This window comes from Oncorhynchus tshawytscha, linkage group LG09, assembly GCF_018296145.1.
Source record: "Oncorhynchus tshawytscha isolate Ot180627B linkage group LG09, Otsh_v2.0, whole genome shotgun sequence".
Lineage (NCBI taxonomy): Eukaryota > Metazoa > Chordata > Actinopteri > Salmoniformes > Salmonidae > Oncorhynchus > Oncorhynchus tshawytscha.
In genome coordinates, this window is record NC_056437.1 from 70,030,518 (window position 1) to 70,054,816 (window position 24,299).

General features: G+C 42.2%; 1 protein-coding gene across 10 annotated transcripts in view; it reads right to left on the bottom strand.

The window, feature by feature from the left end:
* LOC112258537 (oxysterol-binding protein-related protein 7) overlaps positions 1-18,975 on the bottom strand; it is a 25,738-nt gene extending 6,763 nt beyond the window's left edge. For 2 of the 10 annotated variants that reach the window (XM_024432967.2, XM_024432963.2), the window contains exons 1-14: positions 18,843-18,975; positions 8,977-9,192; positions 8,377-8,517; positions 8,062-8,115; positions 7,811-7,924; positions 7,243-7,425; positions 6,906-7,038; positions 6,642-6,763; positions 6,364-6,465; positions 2,458-2,463; positions 1,764-1,926; positions 1,399-1,532; positions 547-648; positions 75-258 (exon numbers count right to left, since the gene is read on the bottom strand). In XM_024432967.2, the coding sequence (XP_024288735.1) occupies positions 75-258; positions 547-648; positions 1,399-1,532; positions 1,764-1,926; positions 2,458-2,463; positions 6,364-6,465; positions 6,642-6,763; positions 6,906-7,038; positions 7,243-7,425; positions 7,811-7,924; positions 8,062-8,115; positions 8,377-8,517; positions 8,977-9,192; positions 18,843-18,920 (1,732 nt within the window). In that variant the 5' untranslated portion in view covers positions 18,921-18,975. Of the gene's footprint in view, positions 1-74; positions 271-546; positions 649-1,398; positions 1,533-1,763; positions 1,927-2,457; positions 2,464-6,363; positions 6,466-6,641; positions 6,764-6,905; positions 7,039-7,242; positions 7,426-7,810; positions 7,925-8,061; positions 8,116-8,376; positions 8,518-8,976; positions 9,193-16,723; positions 16,864-16,888; positions 16,910-18,230; positions 18,508-18,842 lie in introns of those variants that run through there. The other 8 variants (XM_024432964.2, XM_024432961.2, XM_024432966.2 and 5 more) reach the window with 7 other exon arrangements.
* Between the last annotated feature and the right edge of the window lie 5,324 nt (positions 18,976-24,299).

Below are 24,299 nucleotides of genomic sequence, written 5' to 3' on the forward strand. Positions count from 1 at the left end.
TTAGAGTGGCTGTTCTAGTCACTCTACTTCTACGACCACAGCTGAACAGTGATATCCAAAGAGTGGCGGCTCACCATGGACCTCGTCTGGCTCAGAGTTACTGGTGGTGGTGATGTCACTCAGCCCGGACTCATCAGACTCCTCTTCTCCGTTTTCAGAGGAGTTCTCACAGACGATGACATCTCTGGCGTCATAGTACTCGGCCATGGAGTCGGCCAGCGAGGGGGTGCGCTGCACAGAGCAACCCTTAGAGGGCGTCTTCTCAACATTCTGGAGTGGGGAGGGGGGGTGACCGAAGGAGGAAGAATAAGACTATAGTTAACAGGAAGCATACAAAATCAACACTTTCAGATGGATAAAAGTGATGTCAATAATGTCTTAAGAAAGTTAAGGAAGAAAATCCTGCTCATTTGATAGAGAATCCCATGCATACAGGTACAAACACAGAGACAGGCAGACAGACTTACAGTACACAGTCAGACACGCATTCAGAAACAAGTGGCAGCCTGCCTCTTGCTGAGTGGGGGTTGGCGGCTGAATACACACCTGGTCCTGACGCACAGTGCTGTAGGACTCCTTGGAGCCCCCCGTGGATCCAGAGGAAAGGGACAGGGAATGAACTTTGGTTTGGCAAGACTGCACCTCCAGCTGGATACACACAAACAGTGACTTATTAGTATACTGTAGAGAATTGTATGAAAACCAAGCACAATATTAAGATCATTTCCCCATTATCAAACTTGGCCCACATGCAGGTAAGTTGGACAAAATGTACAGTATGCACATTTGGTGGAGGATTTCCCTCAGAACTCTTTCAGCTTTGTCAGATCCATCCAGTAATTAGTGAAGTTGAGAAACATCTAGTAACTCGGATCAAATAGATACGTTCGGGGGAGGTTTAAGTTGTTTCACCAAGATAAATCTAAATGTTTGAACAAGTGTCTTTACATTTGAAAAAGCTTTTGTTTCATCCAGGCAGGTTCAAAACAGGAGAGCAGGGAGGAATGGTTCTGCCCCTGATGGGTAGTACCGAGATGTCCCAGCCCCAAACAGCCCAAACCAGTTCTGGCTGGCTTCTCACACACTTGAACAGCAGCACACTGAGACGGGACTATATTTTGTAAGGAGAGAGCAAAAGAAAATGAGAGAATAGGTGTGGCCCATCGAAACGTCTGCTGTGTGCGTTTTAAAACAGACACCACAGTGTTGACTAAATGTGAATAACGCCTTTCTATTGGTCGCTAGGTCTCTTCCTGTTGTTCTTGTTACTTCCGAAAAAAAGAAACGTAGGTCTCTCCTTTGGAGCCATTAACAATGGTTTATGTTCTTAGTGTATAGCGGAAGGTTCCGTCTCAGCGTGTGTACTATATATGTGAGTGTGTGTCCAGGGCCTTTTACCTCAGACAGTGTGCTACACAGGGTGGCCAATTGATTGGAGGTGGAGGAGCGTAGGTCTGGACCGGTCCAAGCCTGTCGGACCCGCTCACGTTCCAGGGCGAGCACTTCGTGGATGGACTTGAGAGATGCATGAACTAAGAAGATTACGGCAGACAAATGTCATTTCCATTTGATTTCCCGTGTTCATCCACACCAACATAAGTCCCTAAGTAACTAAAGTAAGTCAATTACTACCAGATTGCAGTGGTCTACATAGGTCCTCTTTTTTATGTTGCAGAACCAGCCTCACTATAACCAGCTCTACACACAACTTTATGAACACCCCATCGAATGAGCCCCAAAACCCTGTAACACCCCTCTCTTACCCCTTTGGGACAAAGCACAGATGTCCTGCTGGATCTTCTTGGCTTCGGGGGAGGTGATGAGGGGGTTGGAGAGCTGGGAGTACACATAGTCCGGGATGGACGACACCGAGGAGGCTCCCACACTCAGGTGGTTGGACGATGTGCTCAGGTGGCTGGAGGTAAACTGAGGGAGGGGGAAGGAGGGAGGAAAGTTGGGGGGGGGGAGATGTGTGTAGAGAGCCATTTTGTGTGTGTCACTTTCGAGCTTTACATTGATGTCGGGACCTTGACAAACGCAACAGTGAGTGATGACCATGAAAACAAAACTGATGGCTAGAATTATGCTCAACAAGTACATTATTCTCCTGGCTTTATCTAGCTCCATCTTAAAAAAAAAAAATGTATCTTGCCTGTTGCTAGCTCACTAGGTAATTAGTCCTCAGATGACATCTGCCATGTTGTAGAAGACCATCTCATCACATGTTTGTTAGCTTGCACGAGCTGCCTCTGAAGTTGGAAGTTGTCATTCACTTAAATGTAAACAAGCCCAGTTGGATGCCTAACTTAGTTTATATATTGTATGTTAGTAGCCTTACTTCTTTTGTAGAATCTCTACAAATTCTATTCTTTAGAAAAACCCATCTCGTCAGCTTTAAAAATACTAGGGGTGCAACCATCAGATTATTGTTAATGCAATGTGTCAATGTGTTTGTACCGGTCCCTAAACCATAAATGAAAATGGAGAGGGGACATGCGGGAACAGTGGGTGAAGGAGGAGGATTCTGAGACAGCCATGACACAGAAATGTCCAGAAAACGTTCTTATCCAATGACGAATGTCTTGTACAGTGTATCATAAGTATTCAACTCCTTAGAGGTCACATTTTCCTGTTACAAAGTGGGATTAAAATAGATGCAATTGTGCTCCCTTTTTGTCAACAATCAACAAACATTAAACACTAATGTACCTTGATGAGATAAGTATTCACCCCCTTGAGTCATTACATGTTAGAAATACTTTTTTGGCAGATATTACAGCTGTGAGTCTTCTTGGGTAAGTCTCAGAGCGTTGCACACCTGTATTATGCAATATTTGGCCATTATTCTTTTCAAAACTCAAGCTCTGTCAAGGTGTTGTGGGATCATGGCTAGACAGCGATTTAAGTTTTGCCACAGATTTTCAAGCAGATTTAAGTCAACTAACTTGGCCACTCAGAAGCATTTACTATCTTCTTGGTGAGCAACTCCAGTGTAGATTTGGCCAAGAAGGGTGATTCCTCTCCCAGTGTCTGGAATAAAGCAGACTGAAGCATGTTTTCCTTCAAGCTATTGCCTGCGTTTATCTCCATCCAGTTTCATTTTGTCCTGAATCTCCCCAGTCGTTGCCAATGTTAAGCATACCCATAACATGATGCAGCCACCACCAGGCTCGAAAATAAGGAGGCAGTTACTCAGTGATGTGTTGGATTTGATCCAAACATACAGCTTTGCATTTAAGCGAAAAGTATATTTCTGTCGGGTTTTTTTGGTGGGTTTTTTTCCACACTAGGATTACTTTAGTGTTTTGGAATATTTTTATTCTGTATACTTATTTGTATTCATCTTTTCACTCTGTCATTTAGGCCATCATTGTAGAGTCACTACAATGTTGATTCATCCTCAGTTCTTCCATCACAGCCATAGAACTCCATAGTCATTTTAAAATCACCACCGGACTCATGGTAACATCCCTGAGTAGTTTCCTTGCTGTCCTGCAGCTCAGTTCAGAAGGACTATTGTATATTTGATGTGTCTAGGTGGTATAACACGTCATCCACAGCACAATTATTAACTTTACCACACATAGTTATTCAATGTCCGATTTGATATCGTTACCAATCACTGCCATTCTTTATGAGGCGTTTGAAAAAGCTCCCTGGTCTTTGTAGTTGAATCTGTGCTTGAAATTCAATACTTGACTGAGGGACCTTAGATGTTTTATTATGTATGGGGGGGGACAGAGGAAGGGTTAGTCATTAAAAACAAATCACCCCTATTATTCACACAGAGTGAGTCCATGTAACTTATGTGATTTGCGTTGAAGATGTCGTTCCCATAGCAACGATTAAAACATTCCCTAACCAGAAACCGTGGATTGATGGCAGCATTCGTGTGAAACTGAAGGCGCGAACCACTGCTTTTAATCAGGGCAAGGTGTCTGGTAACATGACTGAATACAAACAGTGCAGCTATTCCCTCCGCAAGGCTATCAAACAAGCTAAGCGCCAGTACAGAGACAAAGTAGAATCTCAATTCAACGGCTCAGACACAAGAGGCATGTGGCAGGGTCTACAGTCAATCACGGACTACAGGAAGAAACCCAGCCCAGTCACGGACCAGGATGTCTTGCTCCCAGGCAGACTAAATAACTTTTTGCCCGCTTTGAGGACAATACAGTGCCACTGACACGGCCTGCAACGAAAACATGCGGTCTCTCCTTCACTGCAGCCGAAGTGAGTAAGACATTTAAACGTGTTAACCCTCGCAAGGCTGCAGGCCCAGACGGCATCCCCAGCCGCGCCCTCAGAGCATGCGCAGACCAGCTGGCCGGTGTGTTTACGGACATATTCAATCAATCCCTATACCAGTCTGCTGTTCCCACATGCTTCAAGAGGGCCACCATTGTTCCTGTTCCCAAGAAAGCTAAGGTAACTGAGCTAAACGACTACCGCCCGTAGCACTCACATCCGTCATCATGAAGTGTTGAGAGACTAGTCAAGGACCATATCACCTCCACCCTACCTGACACCCTAGACCCACTCCAATTTGCTTACCGCCCAAATAGGTCCACAGACGATGCAATCTCAACCACACTGCACACTGCCCTAACCCATCTGGACAAGAGGAATACCTATGTGAGAATGCTGTTCATCGACTACAGCTCGGCATTTAACACCATAGTACCCTCCAAGCTCGTCATCAAGCTCGAGACCCTGGGTCTCGACCCCGCCCTGTGCAACTGGGTACTGGACTTCCTGACGGGCCGCCCCCAGGTGGTGAGGGTAGGCAACAACATCTCCTCCCCGCTGATCCTCAACACTGGGGCCCCACAAGGGTGCGTTCTGAGCCCTCTCCTGTACTCCCTGTTCACCCACGACTGCGTGGCCACGCACGCCTCCAACTCAATCATCAAGTTTGCGGACGACACAACAGTGGTAGGCTTGATTACCAACAACGACGAGACGGCCTACAGGGAGGAGGTGAGGGCCCTCGGAGTGTGGTGTCAGGAAAATAACCTCACACTCAACGTCAACAAAACTAAGGAGATGATTGTGGACTTCAGGAAACAGCAGAGGGAACACCCCCATCCACATCGATGGAACAGTAGTGGAGAGGGTAGCAAGTTTTAAGTTCCTCGGCATACACATCACAGACAAACTGAATTGGTCCACTCACACAGACAGCATTGTGAGGAAGGCGCAGCAGCGCCTCTTCAACCTCAGGAGGCTGAAGAAATTCGGCTTGTCACCAAAAGCACTCAAACTTCTACAGATGCACAATCGAGAGCATCCTGGCGGGCTGTATCACCGCCTGGTATGGCAACTGCACCGCCCTCAACCGTAAGGCTCTCCAGAGGGTAGTGAGGTCTGCACAACGCATCACCGGGGGCAAACTACCTGCCCTCCAGGACACCTACACCACCCAATGCTACAGGAAGGCCATAAAGATCATCAAGGACATCAACCACCCGAGCCACTGCCTGTTCACCCCGCTGTCATCCAGAAGGCGAGGTCAGTACAGGTGCATCAAGCTGGGACCGAGAGACTGAAAAACAGCTTATCTCAAGGCCATCAGACTGTTAAACAGCCACCACTAACATTGAGTGGCTACTGCCAACACACTGTCAATGACACTGACTCTACTCCAGCCACTTTAATAATGGGAATTGATGGGAAATGATGTAAATATATCACTAGCCACTTTAAACAATGCTACCTTATATAATGTTACTTACCCTACATTATTCATCTCATATGCATACGTTGATACTGTACTCTATATCATCGACTGCATCCTTATGTAATACATGTATCACTAGCCACTTTAACTATGCCACTTGGTTTATATACTCATCTCATATGTATATACTGTACTCGATATCATCTACTGTATCTTGCCTATGCTGCTCTGTACCATCACTCATTCATATATCCTTATGTACATATTCTTTATCCCCTTACACTGTGTATAAGACAGTAGTTTTTTGGAATTGTTAGTTAGATTACTTGTTCGTTATTACTGCATTGTCGGAACTAGAAGCACAAGCATTTCGCTACACTCGCATTAACATCTGCTAACCATGTGTATGTGACAAATTAAATTTGATTTGATTTGTTAAGCTACATTTACTCCTGAACTCATTTTGGCTTGCCTAAACAAAGCATGTGAATATTTATGCAACTATATTTTAGTCATTACATTTTTGTCAATTTGGAAATTGTCTAATTGTATTTTTCACAGAGTATTTTCTGTACATAAATTACTTTAAAAAAAAAATCATATCTATTTCAATCCCACTTTGTAACAACAAAACGTGGAAAAACACACTTATGATACCCACTGTATAGGACATGAGAACTTACCATGCCGCGGGTTTCGACTCCAGACAGGGTGCGAGAGTGACCAAATATCTTGTTTGTCGTCTTCCTCTCCTTCTTGGCCTTGGGGGTATTAAGGGTCAGATTCTGAAAGACAGGTAGAATAGATACATGCTCAGACTAAAGAACAGCCAACCACTAAATGAATACTCCAATGTCACACTCACCTCAGAATTACATGTGTGCCATTTCCCCCCCCCATAGAGAACATCTCATATACAGTACGTGCGGTTGTAGAGTAGTGGTTAGGGCAGTGACCTTACCTGCATGTTGATTCGTCGCTCTAGGTCACTGTTGGAGATTGGTTGCTGGTCACTCTCCAGCCAATTGAGCCTCTGGATGAGCTGGGCCAACTCCGTCAAGTCCAACTGAGAACGAGCTAGCTCTGTGGGGGTCAAGAATCAGAGAAGATTATTGATAAAGCTTTGGAGTGAAAGCTTAGCTCTGAAAATAACTGGATATTCATTTAATGCTGAATTGTAAAATGATAGCCTTGATTCCCTAGCTTCACCATGGAAGTACCTTACCTTGGGAGCAGGTATCTGACTGGTGGGTCTGCTGGAGCCACGCTGCCACCTTGCCGTTGACCCCTGGGGCTGCTGTGGGCGGAACCTCCATCTCAGCCTGGTAGACCGAGGCAGTGCTGGCGTAGTGAGGGTACTGGAAACAACATGATTTGGGGACAGAGGAGGGAAAGAGAAAGAAGAGTAGTCAAGTGTCAGTCAAAGCCAATTTGTATAAAGTCCTCTAGTTCTATTCAGAATATACCTTCACCTATTTCGGTGTGACCAGAACATATTTGGGTTGTAGCACTGCAAGTAGCAGACCACATTGCGTCACACCCCTGTTTCTCTGTTCACTCACCATGCCTGGCATGGCAGCTTGGTTCCTCTGGGCTAGACTGGCCATGGCTGGCAACAACGTGCTGTTGCCCATGGTGAGGGCATGGAGGACTCCGTGGTGGACGCCCAAGGCCTCATTCTTCTTGAAGACACGATGGGCACACAGCTTGGTCAGCCATATGTAGAACAAGTCATTGTTCTTGGCCTAACAGGAGAGTGAATTTTACATTAATAATTATGTTAATTGGGGACAACACATGCTAATTCTTCTGGATAAGAAACAGATGTGAAAAGGAAACCGTTGAGCGTGAAAAGAATACATCAGCGCTGCAGTTCTTGACACAATCCGGTGTGCCTGGCACCCGTTCAAAGGTGCTTCAATCTTTCGTCTTGCCCATTCACCATCAATGCCACACAATCCACGTCTCAAGGCTTAAAAAAAGAATGTTCTTCTACCCATCTCCTCCCCTTCATCTACACTGATTGAAGTGGATTTAACAATTGACATCAGTAAAAGATTAGAGCTTTCACCTGGTCAGTCTAGGTCATGGAAAGAGCATGTTCTTAGTATTTTGGGATACTCAGTGTACCTTGACGTGGTATAAATAGTCTCCACCATCCAGATCGATGCGATTGGACTTCTTGTTGATGGACATGACAGCGAGGCTAACGTCCAGGGAGCCGTGGAGTTTTCCTCTTTGGATCTGACCAGTGGAACATTAGAATGGATAAACAAGCATTACATAGCCTGTAACATTTACAATACGGCACTGACCGATTTCAGAATGATTGATATCGTGAGTTGAATTTGTGTTTTTGGAAATGTATTGTGAATACATACATCCTGCTGTGTCTTGGAGTACTTGAGGATCCCTTTTTCCAACAGGAAGTACCTCTGAAAGGAGAGCGACAGAACCACATTAGACAGGGGTCTATTCATAAGTGCACACCAGTAGCAATGAGAACAGATTTATTTTGAGAGGTTTAGATTCGTTTGTGAAACCCTGGATTAGTCCCTTCTAGCAATTTACTTCCATTTGAATACACCCCAGGAAGTCAGGAGTGATGGTGAAACAGAACTAAATAGCAAAACTGTGCTTCAATTGGCTTTCAACTGTTCTTCAAATTGGCTTGCCAAGTATAGCCTTCACATTACCTTGTGCCAGCCATTCAAAGGGTACTTCCTCCTCTTCATCAGAAAGCCCTCACAGATACCAGGGATGCTCATGTCCAACCCTGACCCGATCCCTGAACCCATGTCCATGTCGTCTTCCAACACCTCCCAGTGCCTGGAGTTCTATGGGGGAATACAGTTTTCATTAGTTTGGCTCCCAAGTGGCACAGCGGTCTAAGGCACAGCATCTCAGTGCTACTAGAGGCGTCACTACAGACCCTGGTTCGATCCCGGGCTGTATCACAACCGGCCGTGATCGTGAGTCCCATAGGGCAGCGCACAATTGGCCCAGCGTCGTCCGGGTTAGGGGAGGGTTTGGCCGGGGTAGGCAGTCATTGTAAAATAAGAATTTGTTCTTAACTGACTTGCCTAATTAAATAAAAGGTTAAATAAAATCAAAATGTTGCATTGTCCATAAAGAACTTAATACTCACAAAGTGGGTTTCATCCATTCATCGAGATATTCATGATGGTTATATACATCATTGGTTGCATTATAGTGTAAAGAGGAGACCCGTCATATACATGCGCCAGGCACACGCCACTCGCACTTTTAATAAAAAGGAACAGCTCAGAAACTACCTGGCGGGAGTTGCGTGATGACCCAGCGCTGTCGTTCCGTGAGTGTCCGGCCTTGAATCCTCCAGAAGGAGACTTGTCCAGATTGCTCATCACTGATTGGCTGCTGTTGAGTGAGGGTGGGCACACCCGAGGGTCCATCATTATGATTGGATGAACAATGTCGCTAAAAGTAAGCTCTGCTTTTCGACAAGGTTCTCTCTCAGAGGAAACACAAATCTGTTGACACAAAAGGAACAGTAATGTGAGGAGACAAAAAGTGAAATTTGAACTGGTTTCACATTTAGCAGCTTCATACGCTTTTTAATGTCCCATTTTAAATGATGAGAAATCAGATAAATAGACTTCTTTTCTTGAAATTCAAGTGTCAGGAACACACACCCTGCTGCAGTGGGCCCTTGGATCATAAGTTCAGGAAAATTAGGAATCCACCCCAACCTTATGGTTGGCTTGGCCTTATGAAGACCGTGGTGGACAAAGCGGTACTAGACAAGGTCCGGGAGTACTGACCAAAGAATATGACAATGCATTATTCAAATTAATCAGATTCTACTAGCAATTTTTCAATTGGTCAGCTCTTTTTTAAATTTCAGTCAAAACAATATTTTCCTGAAAAAATTTAAATTAGACCTAATCTACAGCATGAGAGATTATCAAAAGTATCAAACAGATCCAATTTTTTTTTACTGTGGAATTGTATCGATCTACTGGTACTCCAGAGTTATCCTATTCCATGGAAGAATGTCTTTAGTCCCTTGATAGCATCCAACACAACAGTGACACACCAATGTTGAGATGTAAACACATACAGAGCCTTCGGGAAGTATTCACACCCCTTGAGATTTTTTCCACATTGTTAACAGACTTATTCTAAAATAGATTAAATAAAACCGTTTAAATCAGCAATCTACACACAATGACCCATAATGACAAAGCGAAAACAGGTTGACATTTTTACAAATGTATTAAAAACAGAAATATCTTATTTACATCACTATTCAGCCCCTTTGCTATGAGACACAAAATTGAGCTCCGGTGCATCATGTTTCCACAACTTAATTGGAGTCCATTTGTGGTAAATTCAATTGATTGGCCATGATTTGGAAAGGCACAAACCTGTCTATATAAAACGTCCCACAGTTGACAGTGCATGTCAGAGCAAAAACCAAGCTCTGAGGTCCTAGACAGGAATGTATCGAGGCACAGATCTGGGGAAGGTACAGTGGCCAGACGGAAGCCACTCCTCAGTAAACGGCACATGGCAGACCGCTTGGAGTTTTACAAAAAACACCTAGACTCTCAGACCATGAGAAACAAGATTGTACTCTTTGGCCCATCCAACCTGACAGAGCTTGAGAAGATCTGCAGAGAAGAATGGGAGAAACTCCCCAAATACAGGAGTACCAAGCTTGTAGCGTCATACCCAAGACGACTCAAGGCTGTAATCGCTGCCAAAGGAGCTTCAACAAAGTAAATGCCAACAAACAAATTCTGAACCTATACATCCATGCATTAATCATTCTATACTACTTAAATTGTGTGGAAGAGGTGATTTTTATTTTTTATCAACAATGACAATCCACCTGAGTCTGACAACTTGGATGGAAAATGACTGAAGATGATAGCAGATGATATTGCCACTCCTATTTCCATCTCTTCAATCTAAACATACAGTAAAGTGTGCCCACTCAGGCCTGGGGTGAAGCAATTCATTCGATCAAACAGCCGACCAATCGGCATGTTAACAACCTTTAGTAAACCTTTGTAAAAAAAACAATGTTTGACTAGATAAAAAACTTCCTCTCGCTGTCAAATGCGTTTATTTTCAGCAAACATATGCTCATACAAATATTTACACAACAAGATTAAACAACTGAGACACACTGAACAAGTTCCACAGACATGTGACTAACAGAAATTGAATAATGTGTCCCTGAACAAAGGTGGTGGTCAAAATCAAAAGTAACAGTCAGTATCTGGTGTGGCCACCAGCTGCATTAAGTACCACAGTGCATCTCTTCCTCATGGACTGCGCCAGATTTGCCAGTTCTTGCTGTGCGATGTTACCCCACTCTCCACCAAGGCACCTACAAGTTCCCATGAAAATAAAGGAGAGCTGCACACTCTAGGAGCTCAGATTCAAAAATGTAATACCCAACGTTTCGACAGCCAAGCTGTCTTCATCAGGGTATAAATCACAAACACTGCGGGATGACTCATTTAGTGTCAAAAGACGCTATGTAATCATGGCCAAGAGTGGCCTAATATCATTGGTTAATTCTCAAATATTAAAATGGCATTCAAACAGCAGCATACAAAAAAACAAATGGATAGCATACGATCATAGATTCATTTTAGACTACACAAGCTTACAAACAAGTACAATGGCAAAGTCACAATAATCACAAGAATGGCTTCAGATCAAAGTCTACGTTGAGACCCGAAGGGAGCAAGGGTCTTTAAGTTAAATATCCAGGCAGCCTCTTGTTTTAACAATAAATTATAAAGGTCACCCCCTCTACTAGGGAGGGTGACATGTTCGATGCCAATATAACGCAGAGGCGAAATCGAGTAGCCTGCCTCCAAAAAGTGGGCCTCAACTGGGTAAGTCAAGATTTTGCACCTAATGGTTACCCCACTCTCCACCAAGGCACCTACAAGTTCCCATGAAAATAAAGGAGAGCCACACTCTAGGAGCTCAGATGCAAAAATGTTAAAAAAATATTTAAAAAAAAAGATGCTCTGAGATACGTACTTTTAATTCGTGCTTTGTTTTACCCACAATTTTTACCACATCGACAAATAAGATAAATAACTGCCTTAGTGGAGCTTGTAATAACACCTTTGATTGGGATCGATTTCCCTGTTTGTGGGTGTTTGAAGGATCTACATTTATAAGTGCCGTAGCATTGAGCACAGCCATGACACTTGTAATTTCCATCCAGTAGGGGTGTAAATAGACGTTGTTCAGGAATATCTTGGGGTGGTAAATCAGGGTGGATCAATTGGTCTGAGATTTCTACCCCACAAGAATATGACCAAGGGAAGGTCCGAAAACATATTACCGAGACTATCATCGGATTTTAGAATGTGCCAATGTTTGTGATAGATTCCCTTAATTTGTTCAGAGCGCTTTGAATAGCGGGTAGTTAGAATGCAAGAATGCGTGTTTTTGCAAGACAGACCTTAAAAAAGGTAATGTCTCGTTTTGTTTTCAATTTTCTCAACGGTAAGATTAATCTGATCATTTTTGTACCCGCTTTTGAACCTACAAGTTCCCAGACATTTCTGGGGGGGAATGGCCCTCACCCTCGGATCCAACAGGTCCCAGCGTGCTCAATGGGATTGAGATCTGGGCTCTTTGCTGGCCATGGCAGAACACTGACATTCCTGTCTTGCAGGAAATCACACACAGAACGAGAAGTGGCATTGTCATGTCAGGATGAGCCTGCAGGAAGGGTACCACATGAGGGAGGATGTCTTCCCTGTAACACACAGTGTTACGATTACCTGCAATGACAACAAGCTCAGTACGATGATGCTGTGACACACAGCACCAGACCATGACGGACCCTCCAACTCGATCCCACTCCATAGTACAGGCCTCGGTGTAACACTCATTCCTTCGACGATAAACGCAAATCCGACCATCACCCCTGGTGAGACAAAACCGCAACTCCTCAGTGAAGAGCACTTTTTGCCAGTCCTGTCTGGTCCAGCGACGGTGGGTTTGTGCCCATAGATGTTGTTGCCGGTGATGTCTGTTGAGGACCTGCCTTACAGGCCTATCAGCCCTCATTCCAGCTTCTCTCAGCCTATTGCGGACAGTCTGAGCTGTGATGGTGGGATTATGCGTTCCTGGTGTAACTCGGGCAGCTGTTGTTGCCATCCTGTACCTGTCCCGCAGGTGTGATGTTCAGATGTACCGATCCTGTGCAGGTGTTGTTACACGTGGTCTGCCACTGTGAGGACGATCAGCTGTCCGCCCTGTCTCCCTGTAGCGCTGTCTTAGGCGTCTCACAGTACGGACATTGCAATTTATTGCCCTGGCCCCATCTGCAGTCCTCATGCCTCCTTGCAGCACGCCTAAGGCACGTTCGTGCAGATGAGCAGGGACCCTGTGCGTCTTTCTTTTGGTGTTTTTCCAGAGTCAGTAGAAATGCCTCTTTAGTGTCTTATGTTTATTACTGTGACCTTATTTGCCTACCGTCTGTAAGCTGTTAGTGTCTTAACTTCTTTGGGACTGGGGGGCAGTATTGAGTAGCTTGGATGAATAAGGTGCCCAGAGTAAACTGCCTGCTACTCAGGCCCAAAAACTAGAATACGCATATAATTAGTAATAATAATTAGAATAATTAGATTTGGATAGAAAACACTGAAGTTTCTAAAACTGTTTGAATGATGTCTGTGAGTATAACAGAACTCATATGGCCGGTCAAAAACCTGAGAGAAAAATCCAACCAGGAAGTGGGAAATCTGAGGTTTGTAGTTTTAAGTGATTGCCTATCCAATATACAGTGTCTATGGGGTCATATTGCACATCCTAAGGCTTCCACTAGATGTCAACAGTCTTTAGAACCTTGTTTCAGGCTTCTACTACGAAAAGGGAGCGAATAAGAGCAGTTTGAACCAGGAGTCTGGCAGAATTTCATGAGCTAAGTCGCGTACGTGGCCATGAGAGCGAGCTCCATTCCGTTTAATTTCTAAAGACAAAAGAATTGTCCGGTTGGAATATTATTGAAGATTTATGATAAAAACATCCTAAAGATTGATTATATACATCGTTTGACATGTTTCTACGAACTGTAATGGAACTGTTTGACTTTGTCTGAACTAAGTGCCTGCGCCCTGTGAATTTGGATTTGTGAACTAAACGCGAACAAAAAGGAGGTATTTGGACATAAATTGACTTTATCGAACAAAACAAACATTTATTGTAGAACTGGGATTCCTGGGAGTGCATTCCGATGAAGATCAAAGGTAAGTGAATATTTATAACTCTATTTGAGTTTTGTGACACCTCTCCTTGGTTGAAAAATGGCTGTAGGTTGTTCTGTGGCTAGGCGCTGACCTAACAATTGCATGGTGTGCTTTTTACCGTAAAACTTTTGAAATCTGCCACAGCGGTTGCATTAAGGAGAAGTTTATCTTTCATCAATGTTTGAGTATTTCTGTAATTTGATGTGGCTCTCTGCATTTTCACCAGATGTTTGTTTGAGACAATGCATTTCTGAACATAACGCAACAATTTCAAAATTAGGTTTTTGGACATAAAGATGAACTTTATCAAACAAAACACATTTGTCTAACATGGAGTCCTGGGAGTGCCATCCGGTGAAGATCAAAGGTTAGTGATTAATTTTAACGCTATCAATCTGTCCTGGCTCAAATTCACATGTGTGAGAAGTATTGACATGTCGAATGCCCCATGTTGTCTGTTTAAACTACTAGCACCCAGTTCAGACACCCATGCATACCACACAAGACATGCCACCAGAGGTCTCTTCACAGTCCCCAAGTCCATAACAGACTATGGGAGGTGGCACATGACTACGTGGAACCCTGTTCCACATCAAGTAAAAACTGATCAAAATACAACTAATTAAAGAGCCGGGACTGAAGAGGCACAGACACACATGATAACATGCATACTATACCAGCAAGGGTGCATGTTTTGGTTTTTGCACTAGTACTACACAGCTGATTCAAATGATCGAAGCTTGATAAGTTGATTATTTTAAAAATCAGCTGTGTAGTGCTATAGGGCAAAAAAACATGAACCCCTTGCAATGTGTTGTGAAATGTAATGTTTTTAATTGTGTATAACTGCCTTAATTTTGCTAGACCCCAGGAAGAGTAGCTGCTGCCTGGGCTTGCAAGTGGCCCAGCATCTTAGTGCCAGAGGCATCACTACAGACCCTGGTTCGATTCCAGTCTGTATCACAACTGGCCGTGATTGGGAGTCCCATAAGGCGGTGCACAATTGGCCCAGCATCTTCCGGGATAGGGTCATTGTAAATAAGAATTTGATCAACTGACTTGCCTAGATATATGTTAAATAAAATAAATGGGGATCCATGATAAATACAAATGTATCAAGTCTGGTAAGACTTCTGCCATTCTGTTGCATTGGAGTTTGGTTATAATTGTATTGTCGCAATTTATTAAAATCTGCAATCTGCAGGGGACTCCAGATTTTCCTGGTTTTAATATAACTGTTTGATATATGGAACTCGGAAGCACTGAATTGAGTGATTGATGTTGTCATTTGAGTAAAATAGGGGGGCTACTTTCCATTTTTAGTGATTATTTTTTTATCTGCTGATAGTTGCTTCAGGCTTAGAGTCCATGAAGGCTATAGGTTCAGTCCAACTTATTTCATTCTGATTTATAAAGAATTTCATAGTAGCTTTTAAAATGGTTATTTAAAGCATTGTCTCTATTTTCAGCATTCGTATCCTTATCTTTTCAAATTATAACTGGTTTGGCGTGTATTCTTTTTGTGAGCGCTATGAGGTGTTTACCAGGTTTATTTACCATTAAATAGTATGCTTTGAGTTTAGCCTGTAGTTGTTGGCGCTCTTCAAAAGTAAAAGATCATATTCCTGCTTAAATTCTGATGAATAACAGCCAATAACATGGCAAAAATGAGCTTCTGATGTGATCAGAGCAAAAACTGCCTATAGGAAAGCAAAGAATCAATGACAGTATTGTTTCTAACTGAGGTATGTTACAATTAGTGTCCTATCTGCACATCAGTTCAAAAGAGTGGAGTGACCGTCCAGGAACTGTGTGTGGGAGAGCAAGCTTTGCTCAAACAGCCCACGCAACAGAAAGACAGACGAAGAGGTAATCAGAGGATTGCATGAAATATTCTGCTAAATATTCATGCTTATGATTGGACAAAACAGATGAAAAAGGAGCTTCATGTCAAATTGAATGTCCATTAGTTTCACGTGGAATTCTCATTTCATTACATTTGTCAACTAAAATGAAAAGTAATTTTATAATAGTATTTTTTCCAGGGCTTCTCGTCTTATCATTATTTTGTCAACAAAAATGGGTTGTTGACGAGTATATTTCATGGTAGTTATTGCTGACAAAAATTGACTGAGGGGGCATCATCAGAGTACAAAAAAACTCCAATACCCCGCAGATTACATTTAGCTGAGGAGGCCATTTTGATTACAGTTTCTCCATCAACTGGTGGCAAACACAAACAACTTTCTAGGTAATTGACTGTATTTTCCCATTCTACAGGGAGTAATATGAGTTGCCGTTGCTGATTATTTACAATATGTCATGAAATATGTAGTACATACTGTAGTCAACTGAAACTAAAAAAACTCACGCCCTCTTGGGTGGCTTTGAAATCATTTTAAAATATACTAAAAATACAGCCATCAAACAATGGCATTCCTGAATCTCGCAGACCAAATGACTTGAGGCTTATGCTGTCATGATACATGGTCAGCTTTATGCTAAGTCGGGACGAAGAAGAATGTTACAGGGACTGACACACACAATAACGATGTGGAATATGTCGTTCAACCAGATAACAAGGATACAAACGGACTCCTTTTGAGTAAGAGGGCAACTATGTTTCTCAGGCCTTTTAAAAACACGCAGACTGAAAGTGTGGTGACGTTTGGAAAAAAAAAGAGAGCTTCCTGTCAGCATTGATAAATGGCTCTTGATAGCCGCATATCTTATGGTTTGAATTAGAGAACTTAGAACTATTGACACATACCTGACACCAAACAAAACATGAGCCTGTTCTGGATGCTTGATTCATTTGGATCTGGATCAAATGTTCCGAACAGCTGTGTACAGTAACACAACCATAGCAACTGCCAAGTTACTCCTAACAACCAAGACTAAAACATCTACAAACAACCCCGCCGCTGTAGCTTACTCCTGATGCAGTCCAGAGTAGCAATCACAACATCGGAGTCTTTGTTGGAAGAGGAACGCCTAATAATCCGAATGATCTCTGAAGCAGATCACGGGAACACCAAGGAGAAAACTGCCAGAAGAGATAAAGAAAGTCACGAGAGAGAGAGAGAGAGAAAGACAGCATCAGGTGCCGGAGGCATAGGGTGATCGGACAGGTTCCTGTGCTCCAGGAATGTGCCTGAGCTGCATGCTGCACCAACACACAGGGCCCCTTACAGCCTCAATGACACTGCTGCTGCTACTGGGACACCTGGGATGTTCCACATTCTAGACTAGGTTCAAGGTTTAGAAATACAACATGAGGCATACAATGAAAGTGTCGTGGGGTAAGGAGGGATTGCCAACGTAAGCTTTGGCGGCACTGCAAGTTCCAAGCCTGTTCCAAGAGAATTCCAACATGGCTGACATTCTGCAGGACTGTATCTATGGCTGTGGGATATACTCGTACCATAGCATTGGTCGAATCCCATTTGATGGGCCCACATGCATACCATAGCCACTTCCTTGTCCACAACTTGGGTTTATCAGAACCAGAATCAGGGGTAGACACACGGTGCAACCTTCAGTAAGGCCGGGATACAACATTCCTAAATGCTCACCCTGGCTGGTCATCTGTAAAGCATTATTTAAACCATAGGCATTCAGCATTACCCATATATGTTCTGATGGAAGTATGGACTGTCACCTTAATCACCAACTAGGCCATTAACAGTGCGACTGACAACCTTCCTCATCAAAATAGCTAAATATACACTAAAGAGATAGAAATGTGTTCATAGCAAACTTGTTCATATTTCTAAAAGCAAATATGAGCACAATACAAATGTTACCATTTTACCTTAGAATGTTACCAAGACTAGGACATGGGCAATGGAAGTTCAAGTCCTAAATCAGTTGAGGCCAGAGAGTAACTGGATGCATATATTTCTACAAAGATGGTAAGCAGAAGACACGAGTGAAAAGCAGAGATGGAGAGTTGAAAATAAACGGCATTTGATAGCCTCATTTTCACTGCATCTCAGAAGTCCGTGAGAATAAGCAACAATGTTATAGCATGAACAAGAAACGTATCACTAGATCCTCCCTGTATCCCACGCGTTGATTAAAAACTAGTTTGGCACCTGGATTTGAGCACATTCGTATGAACACACAAGCGCTTCAAAGCCAAAGATAGCTAACAATGTTACGGAAACGGGGCCAATTGCTGTTCAGAAAAGGTAGGCGTTAATTACAGTACTGTTGTGGCTTCAGAAAAGTTTTGCTAAAATGTTGAGAACGCTTGAAAAGGCCAGCCAGCTCACCCGTGATACAAGTCAATAGTCGATGTCCATCCATGTCTTAGGACATCGGGAAGTGACGTGGAAACCAGCCACTAGGGGCAACGGGGGCATTGTGGATGGCGGATGGGTATCGGTCTCCGATTCTTAAGGTTGCAACGAACTCGAACTCAGCAACAGAAAGATGTTTGTGATTTTTGTTTTAAACCCATCTCCAATCTTAAACATTAGGAGTTTATGCCTAAACTTAACCGTAAACACTTCGAAATGTGACGTTTGCTACAACTTCCAAATTAGTTAAATATGGATTAACGTCTAATTATGATGTGGGACTGTGAGAGCTAAATTGCAGCACTCACATCTCCTATGGTGGCACAGTTGAAGTTCAAGGTGTCCAATATCCAACAAATTATGAGTTGTTTTACTTAAAACAGGCCTAAGCAAAGGAAACAAAAACACTCGAAATTCGATCCGTAATTGATCAAACATAGCCTACCGCAATATCAAACTCAATGGAAGCAAAACAAACAATTACTAATAATTCTCTAAATCAAACATTCGCTTCAACCAATTAAATGCACTTGCATTATGTTCATTTATTCCCTATTGTCAATTAAATAAGAACGAAAAACTAACCTGAAACCCGTGGATAACCCAGGGACGTGCCAGCGTGAAAGAAGACTGACTTTTTTTTGCTTCCTCCCCATTTGTCATATCGTAGCACTACGTCACTCCGTCGTCGAAATCCGAGTGTCCCAGGTGAGAAAGGTGTGCCCAATCCATATGCCGCGTTCAAAACAACTGTGACTCGGAAATGTCCAACTTCAGTGCATTCAAGACAACTGGGACTCGAGAAAAATGAACTCCGACTGTGAAAAATCCAACTCGGAATTCCAAGACGGAATTCGTTTTTTCTGACTTCCCAGTTGTCAAAACACGCACTAGTTATAAACCCTTACTTCTCCAAATTCATGACGCATCAGAGAAAGATAACATGAATTTAACAGGTCATTTTTACATCAATGTTGTGACACTAGACACATGATTTCATTGACTTTGCACGAATTAGTCAGTACAATTAGCCAATCTTTCTCTGGCTATTGGCTTATTCATTTTATGAATGGTATATTATATTCACTAGTAATATATTTTAAATGACAATATTGTTTACCAGAGTAGACCTAATAAACCACATGTTTACAAAATGAAGTCACACACAGAATAGTATTTTTTTTTTCTTTTGTAAAAAGATAGCATTTGTTTGGTGTAGCTTTGGGGGGAAATAAAACACCTAACTTTTCCTCATAAACAAAAAGACACTCCGATGTGTTGTTATTATTATTTAATCACATCCATGCAAGATAGGCAGTGACTCTTCACATAGTAAACTTCTCTCTCTCTCTCTAACCAGCTTATGTGGTGGGCAGGAGAAATCTAGTGATAGTTACACACAAGATGCACTGTTAATAGGATGCCTGGGCCTTGCTAAACCGGTATGACCAACACCTCAAGCATAAGCCCATGCCACTGCCACCAAGCACAGGGCCTAGAATGGGCCAATGAGAGTTGCCCTAGCAATGTGAAGGAATGTAAGGTATTCTCTCCCTCAGCTGTTGACAGGAGTATCAGAGGATGTGCATCTCAACTTAGGTACATTCATGTATGCAGTGCTGCTGAGTATGTGGTCACATTTTAGTCATTTAGCAGACACTCTTATCCAGAGCAACTTACAATGGTGAGTGAAAATATTTTCATTTGTACTTGTCCCCTGTGGTAATCGAACCCACAACTCTGGCGTTGTAAGTGCCATTCTCTACCAACTGAGCCACACGGGACTACACACAGGCTTTACACACTCATGGAAAAAATGTATGTATATACATCTAAATACACACAGATCAGTGGTGGAAAAAGTACCTCATGATTAAGTAGAAGTACCTTAATAGAAAATGACTCAAGTAAAAGGGAAAGTCACCCAGCAAAATACTACTTGAGTAAAAGTCTAGAAATATTTGGATTTAAATATACTTAACAAAAGTAAAAGTATTATCATTTCACATTCCTTATATTAAGCAAACCAGACGGCACAATTTATAGATTTTTTTTATTTCTTTTTTTACAGATAGCCAGGGGCACACTCCAACACTCGGACATCATTTACAAACAAAGCATGTGTGTTTAGTGAGTCCACCAGATCAGAGGCAGTAGGGATGACCAGGGATCTTCTCTTGGTAAGTGTGCGAATTGGACCATTTTCCTGTCCTGCTAAGCATTCAAAATGTAACGAGTACTTTTGGGTGTCAGGTAAAATATAAGGAGTAAAAAGTACATTATTATCATTAGGAATGTAGTGGAGTAAACGTAAAAGTTGTCAAAAATATAAATAGTAAAGTAAAGTACAGATACCACTCAAAAACGACATGAGTAGTACTTTAAAGTACTTTTACTTAAGCACTTTACACCACTGACGCAGTGAGCACAACTCAAAGCCGTATATCCATTATTCGGAAACACTTATAGCACATTCACTGAAATACACACGCATGAGTACAGTAGCCAATCTAATAATACAGGTGAGATAAAAGTCCCATCTGAGATAAACATTTCAGAATAGGTGATCTTAGAATTTGTGTACATGTATTATATGATAAACGCAGTGGTCTAAAGTACTTTAGTAAAAATACTACTTACAGTGCCTTGCGAAAGTATTCGGCCCCCTTGAACTTTGCGACCTTTTGCCACATTTCAGGCTTCAAACATAAAGATATAAAACTGTATTTTTTTGTGAAGAATCAACAACAAGTGGGACACAATCATGAAGTGGAACGACATTTATTGGATATTTCAAACTTTTTTAACAAATCAAAAACTGAAAAATTGGGCGTGCAAAATTATTCAGCCCCCTTAAGTTAATACTTTGTAGCGCCACCTTTTGCTGCGATTACAGCTGTAAGTCACTTGGGGTATGTCTCTATCAGTTTTGCACATAGAGAGACTGAAATTTTTTCCCATTCCTCCTTGCAAAACATCTCGAGCTCAGTGAGGTTGGATGGAGAGCATTTGTGAACAGCAGTTTTCAGTTCTTTCCACAGATTCTCGATTGGATTCAGGTCTGGACTTTGACTTGGCCATTCTAACACCTGGATATGTTTATTTTTTAACCATTCCATTGTAGATTTTGCTTTATGTTTTGGATCATTGTCTTGTTGGAAGACAAATCTCCGTCCCAGTCTCAGGTCTTTTGCAGACTCCATCAGGTTTTCTTCCAGAATGGTCCTGTATTTGGCTCCATCCATCTTCCCATCAATTTTAACCATCTTCCCTGTCCCTGCTGAAGAAAAGCAGGCCCAAACCATGATGCTGCCACCACCATGTTTGACAGTGGGGATGGTGTGTTCAGGGTGATGAGCTGTGTTGCTTTTACGCCAAACATAACGTTTTGCATTGTTGCCAAAAAGTTCAATTTTGGTTTCATCTGACCAGAGCACCTTCTTCCACATGTTTGGTGTGTCTCCCAGGTGGCTTGTGGCAAACTTTAAACAACACTTTTTATGGATATCTTTAAGAAATGTCTTTCTTCTTGCCACTCTTCCATAAAGGCCAGATTTGTGCAATATACGACTGATTGTTGTCCTATGGACAGAGTCTCCCACCTCAGCTGTAGATCTCTGCAGTTCATCCAGAGTGATCATGGGCCTCTTGGCTGCATCTCTGATCAGTCTTCTCCTTGTATGAGCTGAAAGTTTAGAGGGACGGCCAGGTCTTGGTAGATTTGCAGTGGTCTGATACTCCTTCCATTTCAATATTATCGCTTGCACAGTGCTCCTTGGGATGTTTAAAGCTTGGGAAATCTTTTTGTATCCAAATCCGGCTTTAAACTTCTTCACAACAGTATCTCGGACCTGCCTGGTGTGTTCCTTGTTCTTCATGATGCTCTCTGCGCTTTTAACGGACCTCTGAGACTATCACAGTGCAGGTGCATTTATACGGAGACTTGATTACACACAGGTGGATTGTATTTATCATCACTAGTCATTTAGGTCAACAGTGGATCATTCAGAGATCCTCACTGAACATCTGGAGAGAGCTTGCTGCACTGAAAGTAAAGGGGCTGAATAATTTTGCACGCCCAATTTTTCAGTTTTTGATTTGTTAAAAAAGTTTGAAATATCCAATAAATGTCGTTCCACTTCATGATTGTGTCCCACTTGTTGTTGATTCTTCACAAAAAAATACAGTTTTATATCTTTATGTTTGAAGCCTGAAATCTGGCAAAAGGTCGCAAAGTTCAAGGGGGCCGAATACTTTCGCAAGGCACTGTAAGTAGTTTTTGGGGTATCTGTGCTTTACTTTACTATTAATCTTTTGACTACTTTTACTTTTACTTTACTACATTCCTAAAGAAAATATTGTACTATTTACTCCATACATTTTCCTTGACACCCAAAAGTACTCATTACATTTTGGATGCTCAGCAGGACAAAAAAATAGTGAAATTCACAAATACTTCTTAAGAGAACCTCCCTGGTCATCCCTAATGCCTCTGATCTGGAGGCTCACTAAACACGCAAGCTTCATTTGTAAATTATGTCTGAATGTTGGAGTGTGCCCGTGGCTTTCCGTAAATAAATAAAAAACAAGAAAATGGTGCCATCTGGTTTGCTTAATATAAGAAATTAAAAATTATTTATACTTTTACTTTTGATATTTAAGTATATTTTAAACCAAATACTTTTAGACTTTTTCTCAAGTAGAATTTTACTGGGTGACTACCTTTACTTGAGTCATTTTCTATTCAGGTATCTTTACTTTTACTCAAGTTCGACAGTTTGGTACTTTTTCCACCACGGGATAAACGTAATGACAGTAATATTTTGTTGTGAGAGAAATCTGATATTGCTAACGTTTGAAGTCTGTCTTTAAGACCCCACTGGGCACATACTGGTTGAATAAACGTTGTTTCCACCAACATGGAATTCCTGTAGCCAGACAATGACACCTGGTTTAAAGACGTGAGGTCCTCTGGCAAATAACTACATACATTTCCAGCTTCACAAGAAAGGCACGACGTGGAATAGATGTTGAATTGACATCTGTGCCCAGTGGGACAGTTGTACAGAGCTGAGGAGGGTGTATGGACCTTATGTAGGCCTACAATGGTGTGTCTCTTGGCCTGAGCCAGTGTACTGGAATATTGACTGAGTTGGCTAGCATGAGTAAGCTAGCATGAGTAAGCTAGCGTGAGTAAACAAGCGTGAGTAAGCTAGCGTGAGTAAACAAGCGTGAGTAAGCTAGCGTGAGTAAACAAGCGTGAGTAAGCTAGCGTGAGTAAACTGTGATGTATGACCAGTAGTTGTTCCTGTAAAAATGCTACATTTATGATAGGCTTACATTTTCCATAGCAGTTACATTTTGTTTTCTTGGAGCTTATGATTAAGGTGTCCGACATGCGGATAAACAGGGGTCAACCCATCCACTCACCTGTGACCTGACCTTGGTTAAGTGGCCTTACAGATAACTACTTGACCTACAGCATGTATTTTCTACATCCTGACCTTAAAACCCTTAAACGTCCAACTTATACACACACACACACACTGCACGTCAAGTACTTTATACATAAACGTGACAACACATCAATTTGGTAACCTCCATACCACAACTAGTTGGTGGAAGGAAAAGGTGAGATGCTTCACAAGTGTTGGTATCGCCTAAAGGCCCGATCACTGATGAATAGCTACTGCATAGTTACTAAAGAAACACAAAGCCCGAAAGCACATGTCTGTAGAGTTCAGTTGTTTAACGTGTGTCTTACATATCTGTCAACTGACAGCATTTTTCTCCGCTTCAACTGAAGATAAAATGACAGGTAGTTCGCTCAGTACTTGGATGTAAAAAGTCCACGGGAAGAGTGCGCTTACAGTAAACTGTAGTCCTGGCTCATTTAATGTGAAATCTCTCCAGCTTGATGTTTAGAACAACATACAGTGGGGAGAACAAGTATTTGATACACTGCCGATTTTGCAGGTTTTCCTACTTACAAAGCATGTAGAGGTCTGTAATTAATTTGCATTTTGATAAGAGAGTGTTCCT